At 34.7% G+C, this 16,804-nt stretch overlaps 2 protein-coding genes across 2 annotated transcripts; both read right to left on the bottom strand.

The window, feature by feature from the left end:
• Nucleotides 1–883: 883 nt before the first annotated feature.
• LOC106946867 (uncharacterized) lies at nt 884–4,123 on the bottom strand. Its single transcript, XM_015031530.1, has 4 exons — nt 3,948–4,123; nt 2,291–2,611; nt 1,962–2,069; nt 884–1,827 (listed from the first exon to the last, which is right to left on the bottom strand). The coding sequence occupies exons 1-4, from the start codon at nt 3,994–3,996 to the stop codon at nt 1,703–1,705; spliced, it is 603 nt and encodes a 200-aa protein (XP_014887016.1). The 5' UTR covers nt 3,997–4,123; the 3' UTR covers nt 884–1,702.
• Nucleotides 4,124–9,035: 4,912 nt separating this feature from the next.
• LOC106946832 (contactin-4-like) lies at nt 9,036–16,359 on the bottom strand. Its single transcript, XM_015031475.1, has 7 exons — nt 16,279–16,359; nt 12,890–12,899; nt 12,505–12,846; nt 11,912–12,169; nt 9,873–10,199; nt 9,463–9,723; nt 9,036–9,175 (listed from the first exon to the last, which is right to left on the bottom strand). Exons 1-7 carry the CDS (start codon nt 16,357–16,359, stop codon nt 9,036–9,038), a joined length of 1,419 nt encoding a protein of 472 aa, XP_014886961.1.
• Nucleotides 16,360–16,804: the final 445 nt, after the last annotated feature.

The following is a 16,804-nucleotide window of genomic DNA, read 5'->3' as shown; positions in this document are numbered from 1 at the left end:
CCAACTTCGAGTACCACAACACTGTTGTTAGGTTTCCCTCTGCTGTTACACAAAAGGTACTGTTTCTTAGGTTTTATTATACTTTTCTCCCAGTTTGCTTTGTTGTAGAGAAAAACTATTTTATGGATATAATTTTTTATAATGTGATAACATACGTTATATTAAAACAAGTAAATTGCTGGAATACTTTAGGTTACAGATATGCAAATGTTTTTTTGCTGAACTGTCTTCAAATTTTAGTGAAGCTCATAGCATATTTTCCACCCTGATCAAAGTACATTTCATTCATTCATTTCAAGTCAGATACAGCGAGTTAATTTTTACAGTGTCTTGAACAAGCCTTCCCACAGTTTGTTTCTTTTTCCACCTGCAAATCATGTATTTAAATGTGTCTAATTTATATTTTGTGTGATAGACCAGAACAAAGTACAGTACATTTAGGAACAGGAAGAAAAGATCTACACTGTTAAGCAATAGCAACTTTAATTGAATCTTTAATTTATTTTCCGACATGTTTTTTTTTTTTTTTTTTCTGTGGAGGGAGATCAAGATTAGGGTGATGGAAAGGAGCTCATCACTAAAGGCAAATAACCAAAGTATTAGATAAACATTTATCCCAAGATTATTGTGAAGGCTGTAGATCAATTTTGTGCTAATTTTGTAATTAGGACGTTATTTTTCAAAACTGGTTTTTATATTGTGCTGTTTTGAGAAGTGCAAAGTCCGATCTATATTCAACTTCTTAGTTGAATACAATTTTTAAAAATCTTTTGGTCATGAGTATTAATAATTATGTGTTTAATTGTATGATTATTATTTTTTTACAATTAAAATCCTGAAAATTGATTAATGTGTTTCTATTTAGACTCATAATCTCTGAAAGTTTTTTTTATTCCAGGGCATTCAAGATTACCTTAAATCGATGCCTATTGACTAAGTAGAGTGTGCAGTGTGTGAACTAATCTCAGTAGGAATAGTTCTGTTCTGTTAGAGAGCCATCATGAAGACCGACAGACAGCAAACAGGTCAGGTCAAGTTGTGGAGAAGGTCCAAAATGTTGAACATCTCACACAGCAGAACCAATCCATTATCCGAAATTGGAAAGATTAAAGAATCACTGCAAACTGAGTTAGAAATGGACATCCGCCTAACTGTGCAGCAATTCGAACTCCTTATGTCTCTTTATTAGTCATTCATCCTCCCTCACAAAAGAAAGTCATCAGTAATCTTTCATCTCTTTATCATATCACTAATCATTCACGATTGGGCTTGAATTTGCGCTTGAGCTCCATTTGTTAGTTTCACCATTGACAACTTTTATTTTGCGTAGGGAGTTGCTGCGGAAAATATGAAGACTAATAACACATGTTTTTCTTTGGACTCCAGCGCATTTGCCTCTTAACTTTTTTTTGTAATTTAATGGGTTGAGTGGTTGCCAATTTCTCAAAACTTCTTTATCAAATTTAACATTACAGTCATGAGCAAATATTGCAATTAAAATAAACAAGCAGTTGTTTTTGCATTGCTAGCAAATATGGTTTCTTAAAAGTTACAATGACTAAAGATGAGCAAAACATCTTCAGGGGTCTGCATCGTCATCTTCTCTGTGGATCTGCAATGAGGGCTGCAGTCTTTACCAAAGCAGACAACAGTTCATTTCATCTGCATATAGTTTCATTTCTTCAGTCAAATTTGACTGGAATCATCCTGCAATCTTTATTTGGCTGTACTCCACCTCTTCCTCCATGTTTTGCTTTGCTGGCTTCCTCTCTTGCTGTTGCACCACTCTGATGTCAGCGTAGGTTAAGTCAGCAGGGAGTTCTTCTCCTGTAGAAAAGCAAGATTTAGTCACTCAACAGATATTTTGCCAAATATTCTTCTAACTAGAGTTTTGACTATTTCTCTCCTACAAGATATAAACGTTTACGTTTCAATAGTTAGAAATAAGCATTAATTAGTACCTTTTCCATTTTGCCTTTTCCTCTGAGCACAGATGACAATTACACAGATGACATAGATGGAAAACAAAAGCAGAGCAGAGATTGCTCCAACTCTTAGTGGGGACTGGCCTGTTTCAAATACAAAGAAAGTTAGTAGAGTGGAAAATAATAAGAAAGCACCAGTCAGTTCTGCTGCAATGTCAGACATCAACAGGTGCAGTTGTTTTTAGGTTCACATAGGTCATGAATGGAAAAATTATACAAATAATTTCAAATATGCAGATTATCAAGAATTTACCAATTCAGTTTTGTGTAAATTTACCAATTTGAATTTGTACGCCAGACTTTACCTTCAATGTGCAATTGCAGAGTCCGTTCTCCTGTTATTTTTCCATCAGAATCAAAAAGTTTAAGTGTGTATTCACCACCATCACTGCTCCTAAGGTTGCTGATCCTAAATGTCCCATTGCTGGAGATGAATTCAGATCTGCTCTTTAATGTGTTTGTCACAAGTCCATTGCGTCTCCAAATTAGTACTATTGTTGTTTCTTTTGTCCATTGGAATCTTGTTTTTTCTGAGACCTCATCCATCAGGTGAACAAACACAGTTGCTCCCCAGGGTTGAAAACACTGAGCTCTCTCCTTTCTGCCATCACAGAAAGTTTTATTACCTGAATAGTAGAATAATGAAAAAGTGTAAGTGAGCTTCTTTAAAAAAAAAAAAAAGATTTCAAATAACACAATTGTTTAAAACTACTTTGTAAAAACACATATAAAGCCTTCATTACATTTTGCTCTTACAAGTCATAAAACACACAAACTTTGTTTTGAAGATTTTCACTGTCATAAAGTTGATGTCGTTTTATAATACAGTTGAAACCAGAAGGTTACATACACCGAATAAAGAGACATATACAAAAACAAGTTCTCACTGTCTGAAGTAAAGCATACAGAAAGTTTCTGTATGCTAAATGTCCGCAAAATTAGTGAAAATCTTTTTTTTTCTTTATTTTAGACATTTTTTTTTGTAAATTTCTTTGAATTTAAAAGTTCACGTACATTTGCAAAGTGTCAGGGATAATTTTCTTTTAAACTGTATGACTTGCTAGTTTGGTGACGTTCTGGTCCGTTCCTCCTGACACAACTTTTGTAACTTTGTTCAAAATATCTTGAACTTTTGTTACCAACTGATTACTGATAAATTACTTGTACCTAGACATTAAAATCTGGGTACATTTAACACTATTGTGTTATTTTAACAAGGACACTACTGTGTAAAAACACATAATACAAAATATAACACAAAATTACATTATTGTGTGATTTTAATAAATTTTAATGAACATTAAAATCACACAATAGTGAGATTTCTTTATTTAAAGAAATCAATAGAATTGATTTCTTTAAATAGTTTGTCTATATCTCAACACAACTCCCTGGTTATATGCAAAAACTTTTAGAAATTATCAATGAAATAAATTGATAAAAGTTTAGTTTAGTTATAATTATAACTAAACTTTTAGTTTAAAGTTTTAGTTATAATTATAGGAGCAAGTAAAATTCACATCTATGCCACATTTTGATGAGGTTGTAAAATGATAAGTTGCTCTATAACATTTGAGCTGGACAGTTAAAGTTACACCTCTGTTGTTCAGTATGATGTATTATGAAGACTCTTGTTTTTCGAATCATTTCAAGAACTTTCAAAAGTTGTTTTTCAGCTCAAGATTGTTCTGTAAAAAATATTTAAAGCTTCTAATAAAAAAAAAGGAAGAATGAGGAAGGAAAGAAAAAGCAAAACTGGAAGGACATGGTCAGATCAGAACTTTACTCCTTTCAATAAAAACAAAAGTCGCAGACGGCATAACACTTGAACTGCCAAGAAACACGAACAAATGTAAAATTAGGCTTATTTTTAATTAAGGTCACAAAATAAAAAAAAAAAAAAAAAAACATTGCTATGTTGTAAATAAAACACTGGTTATTCCACATGTAATAATAACTCACCATAAGAGACTCCTATGAGCAGAAACAGCAGTCCAACACTGGCTGCCATGTCCTTTTACATCTGTTGAAACAGCAACTGTCAGGAAGTGCTAAGAAAATAGTTATCATGCTCTGATGACCATGATCACTCTGAATCAGATGAACAATCAGAAGATAGGCTTAATATCCCCACTGCACAGAGGTGAAAAGGGAAGTGAACATATCATCACATGAAGATGTTACTTAAGGGAAATTGACACATAAATCTTACACAACCAGCTGCATCAGCTCAGGACTAAAAAAGCAAAAAGGGCTGGAGTAAAAACCCCAAAACAGAACCAAACCCACAAATATTACCAGTTTCATGAAAAGGGACGTTTTAATAAACCAGGTGTTTTAGATGATTGTAGCTGGAAAAGTAAAGAAAGCTTGTTAACACTTTATTTGAAGGGGTGTGCATAAAACTGACATGACACTGTCATAAATATAAAGAAGTCTTTATGAGTGTTTATGACAGTTGTCATGAAGTGTCATTCGGTAAACAATGACACTTTTAATGCAAAGTTGCTCTAAAAGTTGCATTGAAAGTCCATTAAAAATGCCAACTTTGCATTGATCCCTAAATATCAAGAAAACAATCGCAGTTGTGATGCAGCAGAATAATGTAAATTCAACAAAACCTGAAGTATAAGTTCAGCTTTCAATGTTATCCTCCTCTGTTCCTCAGTCAGCGCATGTCATCACTCTGCTTAGAAATTACAAATTGCCATGACTTTCTATGTCCTCATACAGATTTTGGTTTAAATAAAAGAAAGGAGTTTGAGAAAAATCAAAAAGAAACAAACTCAAAGTATTTGTAAGATAAGCTTACAGGAAAAGAGCGATTACCTCTGAAAATGAATCAAAAACATAATTTAATCTTAAAGATGCTCAAAGAAACACAAAAGAAAACACTGCTCTTCATGCAAGCAATGCAGACTGAATGATCCTCTACATATTTTATATTTACATAGCTGCTGGAATGAATGTTTCAAATTTATTTAATGCATAGTTTTTTCTGAGTTGCATGTGTATCTGAATGGAGAGCAAATCAGTAAACAAAAGTTAACTGAGGTAGTTGTAACAGTATTTTGTACACTAAAATAGAGATTCTTGACTTCTCATTTTTGAGTCAATGTTCATAGAATAAGGTTTGTCATTCATCATATTTGCACAGCTGAAAATAAAAATGGATAAATGACAATCAGGTAATAAATCTTAGTTGTTTATTTTTAAAGTATTAGTTACAGTGATGAACAGATACATAGAAAGACTTTCAAAGTTGGAAAAATATGCATAAATTCCAAATGTAAATCATATGAACGCCTATGAACTATAAATTGCTCTCTATCAGGTAAGCATCTTTCAAAAGTATAAATTTAATAATAGTATAGTTTAGTTTAACAAACTCATATGTGAAAGCATACGACAAATCATACATATTTGCAATAGGTTCAGTTTACATTTAAGAAAACAAGACATTTTTATATTAAATGTCAGGAAAGATATTAAAGACGTTAAAATAGAGCAGATATTCTTATTCTGACCTTTTTGAGCTGCTAAACTCTTAACACATAAGCAAGATACCTGCAAAGGGTAACACTTAAACATCAGTCAAATTACTTTGTTCAATAACTTGAAAGTCCTCTGGATTCAGGTTTCTTTGTGGTGTGATTAACATTTTCTTATATTTTGTCTCCTTCCATTTGAAATAGAGGCCAATCCCACCACATGTAAGAACGGCTGCAGCAAACATCAAACCACATCTGAGCTGAGAATTATCTGTTTAGACATGAAGAACAAGAACCAAGAGTTATGTTATAGTATGTTAAAACACAATACTATAGTTATGTTATGTTGGATACAGTAGTCCACTGCTATATGTCTGTCTGCAAAGTTTGCAATCAATCATTGAAAACTACACACTCTTAAAATGTCACAAGAAATAATATTGTGTTGCACATGACCATATTTTTTTTTCCTGCAAATCTTTTTCCAAACAAGATTTGCAGGATCTTCAAGCCAGTCGTTTGAGGATCCTGGGTCTTATTCAAAGAAGTGTTTAAAATAAGTTGTTGATTTAAAGTTACTCCTTACCCGCAACAACATTAAGAATAGGTGTGTCTGGTGAAGGGTTTCCTGTTGGTTCAACACATAGACTGTCATATTCTTGAAACATCCAGGTAGATATTTCTGTCCCATTCACAGAACAGTTTACGAAGACTGTGAGAAAAGAAAGGTAGTTGATGTAGGGAGCAATCTTTTTAGTTTTAAATTGATCAAAATATATTCAGCATATTCTAACTCACCACATGTAGATATTTGAATTTCCCTGAAGATGAAACTGACTTGATTCCTGACTGAGCAGACCAGACGTCCTGAGATGTTCTGTCTCAGAACGATGATGTTAGTCTCACTATTTCCAGAGAAAAGCTCAGAGTCTCTCAGTGAGTGTCCATCCAGAGTCCAGCTGTACTGGGGACTGTCCCCTCCCTCAGAGAGACAGGACACATTTATCTGTCCCTGGGACAAACACTGAGAGACAAGCTGGGCAGAGGACACTGGAGCTAAGAGAGAAACATTTATTTAATGATAGTGGAGTTTTAATTTAGCTAGTCCAAAAATATACATAATATCCAGTTATTTTTTTAATATCATTTCTAATGAAAGCAAAAAGGAAAAAATCTCTGTTAAATATAGCATTTGTTATAAATGCCAACAAAATAAGATGATCGATCAAAATAATTTTATCTGACAGTAGAACAAACAAATTATTTACCTTCAACATTCAACTGAAGAGTTTTCTTCTCTTCAGTCTTTCCATTTGAGTCAAAGGTTTCCAGAGTATAAGCACCACTGTCAATTCTGCTGAGGTTCGTTATGATTAATGTACCGTTACTGGGAATGAAGTTAAGTCTGTTCTGAAGACCAATTAGTTGAGAATTATTGAATGTACCCCTCAAGATTTTTGATATGTTATGTTTGCATTCATATTTAGGTATTTCTGAAATGTTACTCATCAGCTGGATCAGGACTGTTCCCCCCAAAGATCCCAAACACTGAGCTCCATCTTTTCTGAAATCACAGTAAGTTTCTGCACCTGAAAATTAAAAAAAACAAACAAACAAAGCAATTAAAAACAAAGCACCAAAAATGATGCTCAAAAGTTACAAATTAAATAATAATCATGAGTTTATTTCAAAATTCTTGTTTTTTGTATTTTATTAGCATTGTTTTTTGTATTTCCCTGACATTCATGAGATAACTTTCAAGAAAACCTTGAAGCCAATCAGACACATTATAAAAATCTTTCACAGTGGATCTTGGGTGAACGTGCCTTTAGACTCTCATTAAACAGATGTGCAGGTGAAAGATTTGCTTTCACCTGCAACTGCAAACCTAGTGAACAGTAACTGATAAGTAATTAATTGAAAATGCATTTCAGCTTGGTAAATATTAGAATTTTGAACACTAACATCCTACAGCTAGAAAAAAATAATCCCATAGACGGAGAGCCGATCTTTTCTTCATGCAGTGTTTGAAATAAGTCAGAACTATGACCCAGAGGTTCTGGACCCAAAGTATAGAGCTAGCTTACGGTGCGGAGACCTTGATGACGAGGTTTAGTAGATAGCATGCTTCTGGCGATTGGCAGATTGAGAGGTCAGTTTGGAAAAAGGTCACATTTGGTCCAGGTGGTGATGTTGTTGTGTTGATTGAACATCTTTAGTTTAATATCTGTCTTCATGATACAGATCAATGCTGTGCGTCATATAGCTCTCAGAGCGTGGGACCAATTACACATCTATTAAGCTACATTTCACATTATCTAAGCTCATGTGTGAATCTAAATAACAGAACAGCTGTCACTACTATTTAACAAAATTCAAGTGATGTTCAAGCAGTTCTCAACATACAATATTCTCACTTTGTATTCAGTTTATTTTAATGTTATAAAACATTTTTAAACCATGTGACTTACAATTTTTTTTTATCAGCTTTAAGAAAACAAATGTCCAACTCACCCCAGGATACCTCCAGTACCACCATCAGTATTCCAACCACAGCTGTTATTTTAAACCAGCTACCAGACACCATTGTGCAGCTGAATAGCTTAAAATGCATCTTGTTACTGATCAGCCTAAGCAGACAAAGCTATATGGAGGTGAAAAAGGAAGTGGTGATAGTTTAGTCAATTCTGCTGCCCCCCTCAAGCCAACTTAGATTACATTTCCACTGTAGTGCAAAACAAAAACAAGCTTTTCACAGTTTTTTGTGATTGCATATAATCTTAAAAATAGTTTGAACAGCAAAAGCCCATCAATTTACCCCAGATCTCATATAAAATTAGTGTTGCAAGTGAAGATGCTGAATCATTTACAAATCCCAACTTCTTACAATTTCTAGTGAACCAATAAATGTTAACTGACTATAAAACAAAAATCTGCCGTCATATAAATTGCTTTTATTTAAACTTTCTTAACCAATGTCACACAAAAGCTGACATTCTTTTGTCACTTCGCCTTCAACTGTGAGAGCTCTTAAGTGAAAACAACAGAGGAAGTCTAAAAATACACTGACCATGCTAATACTGCAAACTGCTGGAAATATATCTTTGCTGCCACTATACTCAAGTCAGCCTGCATGAACGTTAGTGGAAACTGAACTCCAGTTTTCTCATTGATGATCAGCAGGCTGCACAATGGTGAAGTTGGTATCACTGTGACCTGGCAGCAAGCTTTTTGCCAAATGTGTGAAATCCAAAATATGACGACTTAAAGATGACACAGAATCTGTTCTTTTCTTTAGCTGATTATTACTAAATTTAAACTGGAATCCCTGCACAATAAAACTTTGTGTTTTTTCTAACACGGTTGTACATAGGCTTAAAACCTTTCATACAATTCATATGTGATATACAGTCAAACATAGAAGACTCAAAGCAGAGTTGTAATTATAAATGTGCTTTTCTGAATATCTTAAGGAGGTTGATCTCCTCAATTGTCAAAACACAGGAAGGAGAAATTTACAAAAACATGAGATGGATGAGTCTGTTCAATGACATTAAAGTCATCTGGATTCTCTTTTCTTAGTGGTGTGACCAACAAACTCCTTGTATTTGGTCTCCTTCAATTTGAAATAGAGCCAAATGCCAGAACAGGAAAGAGCTGTTGAACCAAACAGCAAACTGTGTATGAGCAGAGAGAAATCTGTGGAGACAAGAGCAACAACAACCAGTGGTTATACTGGAACGAAACAGCAAAGTCAACTACAACTTGTATTCATATTTCTGGCCAAATTATACAGCAGAGTACGCTGGATCATTTTAAAATTTTGTGATCTGGTATTGAAGAGAACTCTTCATTTTTTACAAACATATTGCACATATGAGTTTTTTCAAATTAAAGGATTACAAAATGATCATGTTCTGGTTTCCTAATGTCAAAAACAGTGTGTGATATAACACGTTTGGTTACAAAGATCTGTTCTTTCTCACCTTCACAAACCAGTAGAGTTTTTTCCTCAGAGGCGTGGCTGACTTGATTCCAGACTGAGCAGACCAGACGTCCCGAGATATTCTGCCTCAGAACAATGACGTCAGTCTCATTACTTCCTGAGAAGAGCTCAGAGTCTGTCAGTGTGCGTCCATCCAGAGTCCAGTTGTATTGCAGACTATCACCTGCGTCTGGGTGACAGGACACCTTCATCTGACCCTGGGACAAACACTCAGGCACCAGCTTGATAGAGGACACAGGAGCTGAAAGAGAAACATTTGATTTATTTCCAGAAATTTGCAGATTTGCAGAAGAAGCACATATGTGGAATATGCTAAGAAAACTACTAAGATCTTAAATGGAGATCTGTCATTGTGACAGATCTTCTTCCATATGGAGAAAAATCATTTACCTTCAACAATCAGCTGAAGACTCCTCTCTTCTATTTTTCGTCCATCTGAATCAAACGTTTCCAAAGTGTAGCTACCGCTGTCAGCTCTGCAGAGATTCATGATGCTGAACGTACCATACAGGGGAATAAAGATATTTCTGCCCTCCATGTCATTTGGAGCAAAATTGTTCCATCTCCCTCTTAGGATTGTTGATGTTTTATTTTTCCATTCATATTTGGGTGTTTGTGAAGTGTTGTTCATCAGTTGAATGACCACGGCTCCTCCCAAAGCTCCATAACACTTTGCTTTGTCTTCTTGGATGCTACATTGAGTTTCATGAGTCTTATCTGGAAAAATTAGACAGACAACCTTAAAAGTAAAAGATTAATATCTAAAAATTAACAAACTAATCATTTGTGGAAAACCATCAGAAATAATGTGTATTCTCATAAAGTAAGCTTAGATGTTGACATTTCTTATTTTAAGATATATTATGATCTTGTTATACAATGAAGGTGTCAAGAACTGGGACTAAACTGAATCCACACGAGATGAGCCTCATAATTTAAAAGATCTGAATTACATTCTCCTTTTAGAAACCAAGCACTAGACTTACAGTCTGGGAGTGAAGTGTTCTTTCATAAACATGTAGAACAATCAGATCTCTGATATATGAAAGACCATGTTTATTAAGGGCTATAAATGTGTGAAGCAGATTTTAAAAATCTATCTATTCACTGGCCCTCTCTGTCCTGTCTGCCTGAACCTAGGCTATTTTACACAAAAAAATAACTAGATGTTCGCTGGTGAAGTTGTACCAAAACGCTGCCAGCAGTAATGGCAGGGTAAGGTGGTTCTACAAATATTTGCTACTAAAAATGTTTCAGATTTTGATTTGAAACACTTTTTTGAAAGCCATGTACATTTTCTTTACAATTTGCTATTATGTGTGTATTTGTGTTGGTCTATCTTATGAATTATCTTATGAATATCTTATGAATCTTATGAATTGTCTCCGCAGTATGCGATCAATTTCTCCAGAGACCCAATAAAGTATTTAATATGTAGGTGTTTTATGGGAATGTGGTTCTTTCAGATCAATTTGAGAACTAATTTTGATAGGTAAAACTTAATGTTTTTGTGTCACGTAGTGTGGGGTGCTGGTCTTGACGTGGTCTTGACTACAACTCTGCTACTGGCTCCTGGTTGCACGTCCTCCCTCACCCACCTTCTTTCCATCCCCTTTCTGTTGGATTTCTTTAAAAATGAATGCCAATAGTGGCAAAAAAAAGTGAAGTTCATGCTATGTTGGGACAGGAGACAAGATGTTTCCATCCCTGAAATTATGATGCATAGAATCACATATCTGAGTCTAAACTATGTTACAGAGATTAAACATAATAAAAACATGCTTTATCTGTGGCATTGTTCATTAAAATGGCACATTTCTAATGTATTAAAATTAAATACGATCGTTCACTTAATGATATTGTATTAGGGATTAGGTAATGCATTCAGCAAGTACTTTTACTTTTAATACTTAAGTATTTTTAAATGCCAGTACTTTTTTACTTTTACTTAAGTAGAAATGTTAATGTGGTACTTTTACTTTTACTTGAGTACATTTTTGTCTGTGTATTTGTACTTTTACTTAAGTACATTTCTTGAGTACTTTCTCCACCACTGGAATTAGACTAGGTTTTATCAGATAACCTGGTTGAAATAAACCTCTCATCGGTTTCACAAAAGCAGCAACACTCAAGGTGCCATGGTGTTGTATCCTGCGCAGCTGGCCTGCTCCAAACCAGGCATGCAGCCAGGCTCACTTAATCCTGGTCCGGTATCTGTTCAGTCAGTAGTAAAAGTGATCAGAAACTAATGTGTTTTATCAGTGATTCCATTTTCTTTTCTGTCTATTTTGGGGTTTTTATCACTGAATCATTTTGGCAGTGGTATTATTATCTTAGCATTACATCGGTAATTATCCATTTGTGTCTTGAGAAATTCAAAAAGTAGCTGCTAAAGATCAATTAAACAAACTCATATACAGTTCACTGACCTTCACAAAGAGATATCCTCCTTTCTTCTGAGACACTGCTGATCTTATTCCAAACCGAGCAGGTCAGGTATCCTGACATGTTTTGTTTCAGAATAATGATGTTATTCACAGGATTTCTGTTCACGATCTCTGTGTCTCCGGTTGGTTGTCCATTCAGAAACCAGGAGTACTGAGGACTGTCCCCACCCTCAGAGAGACAGGACACCTTTAACAACTGAGCCACACACTCCGAGATCATACGCACAGACGACACACGGGCTGAAAAATGCAGAGGACAGGAGTAATATTCAGATTCAGAGCTTTATTTGCCAATTATACTTTTACACAAGTTTAAGTTTAATAGGAATTCGTGTGCAGAATAAGCCATTCAAATATACATTTAACATCCAAAGAAAATAAAATACATTTACACTAAGGTACAAAAGACTTAATAGTTTTATGTTTAATGTAAAAGTAGAAAGAAATATTGCACTTGACAGTACGTTTTTTGAGCTATTTTATAACATGCAAAGTTTTTCAGAATGTTTTTTGTTTAGAATGACTTAATCATTACCGAAATGAAATAGAGTTCAATAAAAAAAACACAAATTTACCCTGAACATGCAGCTGTAGAGTCCTATTCTCTTTTCTTTTCCCAGTAGAATCAAAAATCTCAAGCGTATATTTACCACCGTCGCTTCTGCTCAGGTTATTGATCTTGAATGTTCCGTTATTAAGAATAAAGACAGATCTGCTGCTCATGGTGTTGGAAGTAATCACATTGCTTCTGACAGAAAGAATAATTTGGTTTGATTCATTCGTCATTGATACTTCCTTCTTCAAATTGAATCTGTGTTTTTCTGAGGTTTCGTCCATCAGCTTGAAGGCCACAGTTCCTCCCAAAGCGCCATAGCACTGAGCTCCCTTCTGTCCGGCATCACAGTAGGTTTCAGCAGCTGAAAATGTTGAAAAATAGGTTGAAAGAAGAAAAAAACTTACCCTTCAGACTCTAAGGAACCAAAAACAAAGCAATCTAGTTGGAATATATGTGGAGGAAACCAGGTCAAGTTCAAGTTGTCCAAAACTCTCAGCATACAGCAAAGCTGAGGATGTTTTTCATTTATGGCTGATTTACATTACTGAAAGATAAAGTGTGACTTTTAGTGGTGTGACAGCCAGCTAAGAAATCCACCTCTATTTCTTTAACTCTAGAAGATCAGTTATCAATAGATACTTAAATGTGAAGCCAAGCTTATCCACCGATTTTATCTTCCTCGACAAATGTCTAAAATTCATCCACTGTCCTCTTTTGCTCTGCTATGAGAGAGGAAAACTGCAACTGGTGCACCCCTAGTGACTTCAGACATGCATTTAAGAACATATTTTATTTCTTCAGTCTTGTTATTCATCTGGCTCAGTTACTATGTAGGAGTATCGGGGTCACACTAAGAAAAAAAAAATACAATTTTGAGAAAGTTATAAAATTACAGCTGCAAAAATTATGAGAATAAAGTCATAATAGTATGACCTTATTCTCATAATAATATGACTTTATTTTCATAATTTTTTATTTATTTTTAGTATGACCCTAATACTCCATTGTAAGTTACAATTCTGTATTAATTAAATTGTTTTCTTTTTATTCCAAAATGTTTTGGAGCACTAGTGGCTTTCATTTGAAGGTAATCTGACAGAAAGGGGGGCAGAGAAAAGAGGGGAAGACATTCGACAAAGGCATCGAGAACAGGAGTATCTGCACTGAGGTCTTTAGCCTCTGTATGTGGGACACCCGCTCTAACAACTGTGTCACACCAGGCCCGACTTTTTTTTTTTTAAATGAAATATAAAAAAGGAAAACTCACGATGTGATACTCTCAGTAGCACTATCAATAGTCCAACAACGGCTTTCATTTCTCTCTAGCAGCTCCCACACTATGTGCAAGTAAACTATCCAGAAAGGTGTAAAATGGCTCCTATTAATAATCAGCCTGAGAAGAGAAGCGCACAGATGAAAAAGGAAATGACAAGTTTGTGACCACTTCTCAACCAAACACGAAACACCTCCCACCACAGCAAACGTTTTGCTATGGTGACACTGAGAGAAAACTGAACACTTTTAGCTGTCAGATTGCAAGTTTACCAGTTTGCTGAATCAGGCTCAACGGTTCAGACAATTTCCAAACGTAGAATAGGAGGCAGAATGTTAGTTATTAGGGTCTTTTCCTGTGAAACCAGCTCCCAGTTTTACGGCAAACACTCTGTCTACTTTTAAGACGAGGATTAAAGTTTTCCTTTTTGATAAAGCTTACAGTTAGACTGGCCTAAGCTATCTCTTTAGTTACGCTTCTATTGGCTTAGGGTGCTGGAAGGCAAACCTAAGACGTTTTCTTTCTTTTGGCTTCTAATGTTCTCCAATTTGCATCATTTCCTGTTATTTTTACTGTTAATTGTATGTATTCCTTCCATTTTTTTTCTCTCAATAGAGGTTACATCTGGTCTCACTTTCCATTTGTCTAATGCCTTCCTGACTGAGATAATACTACCATCTACTAATCAGTCTCTCTTTCCTGCTATATATATATATTTTTACTTTTGATGAGTATGGATAGTACTGAAGTATATTTTTGGGGTTATATATTATGCCACGTTGGTCCTTTTATAAAACAGATGGCAACATTGAGAAGGTTTTTTTTAATTCAGCTTCAAAGTGTTTAGTTCAGCATCTGAAGTTTTCGATTATCCTGAGTCAGATTAAAAATACAAAAAAAAAATTAAATACTTCAAACATCAACACACATCTTAATACGGCTCAACCTACTGTAAAATCAGTGTTAAATATAAAAGTCAGACTAAATTAGTATTCTGCTATCCATACATCTAATATTTTTCCAATTTCATGGGTTGACAAACTGAAGCTTAAAAAGTGAATCAACCTCATACGCCCTGAATGTATTTATGAGGCCTGAACCAATCAACAGACTTAACAGATAGGACTGTCAATATTTTCTGACATGGCACAAAATGAAACTATAGACAAAGTCTGCTTATAAATTCAGCTTTCAATGTCTTTATCCTGTGCTCCACAGTCAGTAGACGTCATCACTATGCTTGGGATTAAATAAAAGAAAAGACTTTGAGAAAAAAAAAATCATTGTAATAATTTCAAGAGAAACAGGAATTAGAAAAAAATATTCATTAAATGAGCCAAGAGGAACAGATGAATCAAATGTATCAAAAGCACATTTTAATCTGAATGATCGTCTAAGAAGAACAAAAGAAAAACACTTTTGTTCTTTGTGTGTGTTGCACCTTCACACATGGTGAAGGTGCAACTGTAACTGAGGATGTTGTACACTAAAATAGAGATTCTTGACTTCAGCACTGTGTTTATGAAAGAACCAGTTTGTCATTCATTACATTTGCACAACTGAAAATAAAACAGGATAAACGACAAACAGGTAAGTCTTTAGTTGTTTATTTTTAAGTATTAGAAGCAATGATGAATATATGTACATGAAAGGCTTCTTAAAGTTGGAAAAGTATACATAATTTCAAAGTCCAAATATTAATCAAGAGATCTTTCCTGCCAACAGCCATCACTGCCTACAATAACTATTTGAAGACTTTGAATAAATGAGTTACAACAACATTTCATTTTCCTTTGGGATCAATAAAGTGTTTTTCAAATTTGAATAAGAATTAAATTATGAATGTCTGTGAACTATCAGTTGTTCTCTACCAAGTATATAAAGTATAACTTGTATAATATTACGGTTTGGGTTAACAATGAAAATTTTATATTTAAATCAACATGCATGTTTACATTAAATGTCAGGACAGATACTTATATAGATGCTAAAATAAAGCAGTTATTCAGACCTTTTCTCGGACATTTAAACTGAGCTGCTGAAATCTTCACACATTAACAAAAGATAAAGAGTAACACTTAAACATCAGTCAAATTACTTTGTTCAATAACTTGAAGGTCCTCTGGATTCAGGTTTCTTTGTGGTGTGATTAACATTTTCTTATATTTTGTCTCCTTCCGTTTGAAATAGAGGCCAATCCCACCACATGTAAGAACGGCTGCAGCAAACATCAAACCACATCTGAGCGGAGAAGTATCTGTTCAGACATGAAGAACAAAAACCAAAAGTTATGTTAGCATCAATACAGTACAGTGAAAACACAATGCTGTAATTAGGTAATAAATATATGACAGAAGTCTTGGTGAACATAGTGCAGTGCAATGTAAAATTGCTGTGGTGGTTCAATCAATCGTGAAATGTCATATGTTCAAGTAAAAAAATATTTTTGATGAAATCCTTTTCTAGGCAATCTAAAACACTAAATATTTAAAAGAAGCATTGGGATGATTTTATTCTCACCTTTACACGGAGAAATGAATTCTCCTTTGGAGACACGACTGATGTGATTCCTGACTGAGCAGAGGAGACGTCCTGAGACATTTTGTCTCAGAATGATGAAGTTTGTCCCATTGTTTCCAGAAATGAGCTCAGAATCTGTCAGAGTGTTTCCATCCAGAGTCCAGCTGTACTGAGGACTGTCCCCTTCCTCTATGAGACAGGACACCTTCAACTCTGACTTGGACAGACACTCAGTAACCAGCTGGACAGAGGACACAGGAGCTGAAGGAGAGACAATAAACTGTGAAATACTAATGAAATTCACACACCTTTGGTGTCTTTTCTTCAAAGTTTGCAATAATAAACAGAAAATGTATAAAGTTCTGTGTTAATGATATGATACATTGCCATAATTTTATCAGGAAGGAAAGGAAATTCACCTTGAACAGTCAGCTGAAGAGCATGCTGCCCTGTTTTCCGTCCATCTGAGTCAAATGTTTCCAGAGTATATTCACCACTGTCGGCCTTCATAAGGTTCTTTATGGTA

The sequence above is a fragment of the Poecilia latipinna genome, unplaced genomic scaffold (assembly GCF_001443285.1).
Source record: "Poecilia latipinna isolate Pla-1442-1.1 unplaced genomic scaffold, P_latipinna-1.0 Scaffold209, whole genome shotgun sequence".
NCBI lineage: Eukaryota > Metazoa > Chordata > Actinopteri > Cyprinodontiformes > Poeciliidae > Poecilia > Poecilia latipinna.
The sequence above is the reverse complement of the archived record's forward strand: the minus strand, read 5'-3'. Positions and strand labels throughout refer to the sequence as shown.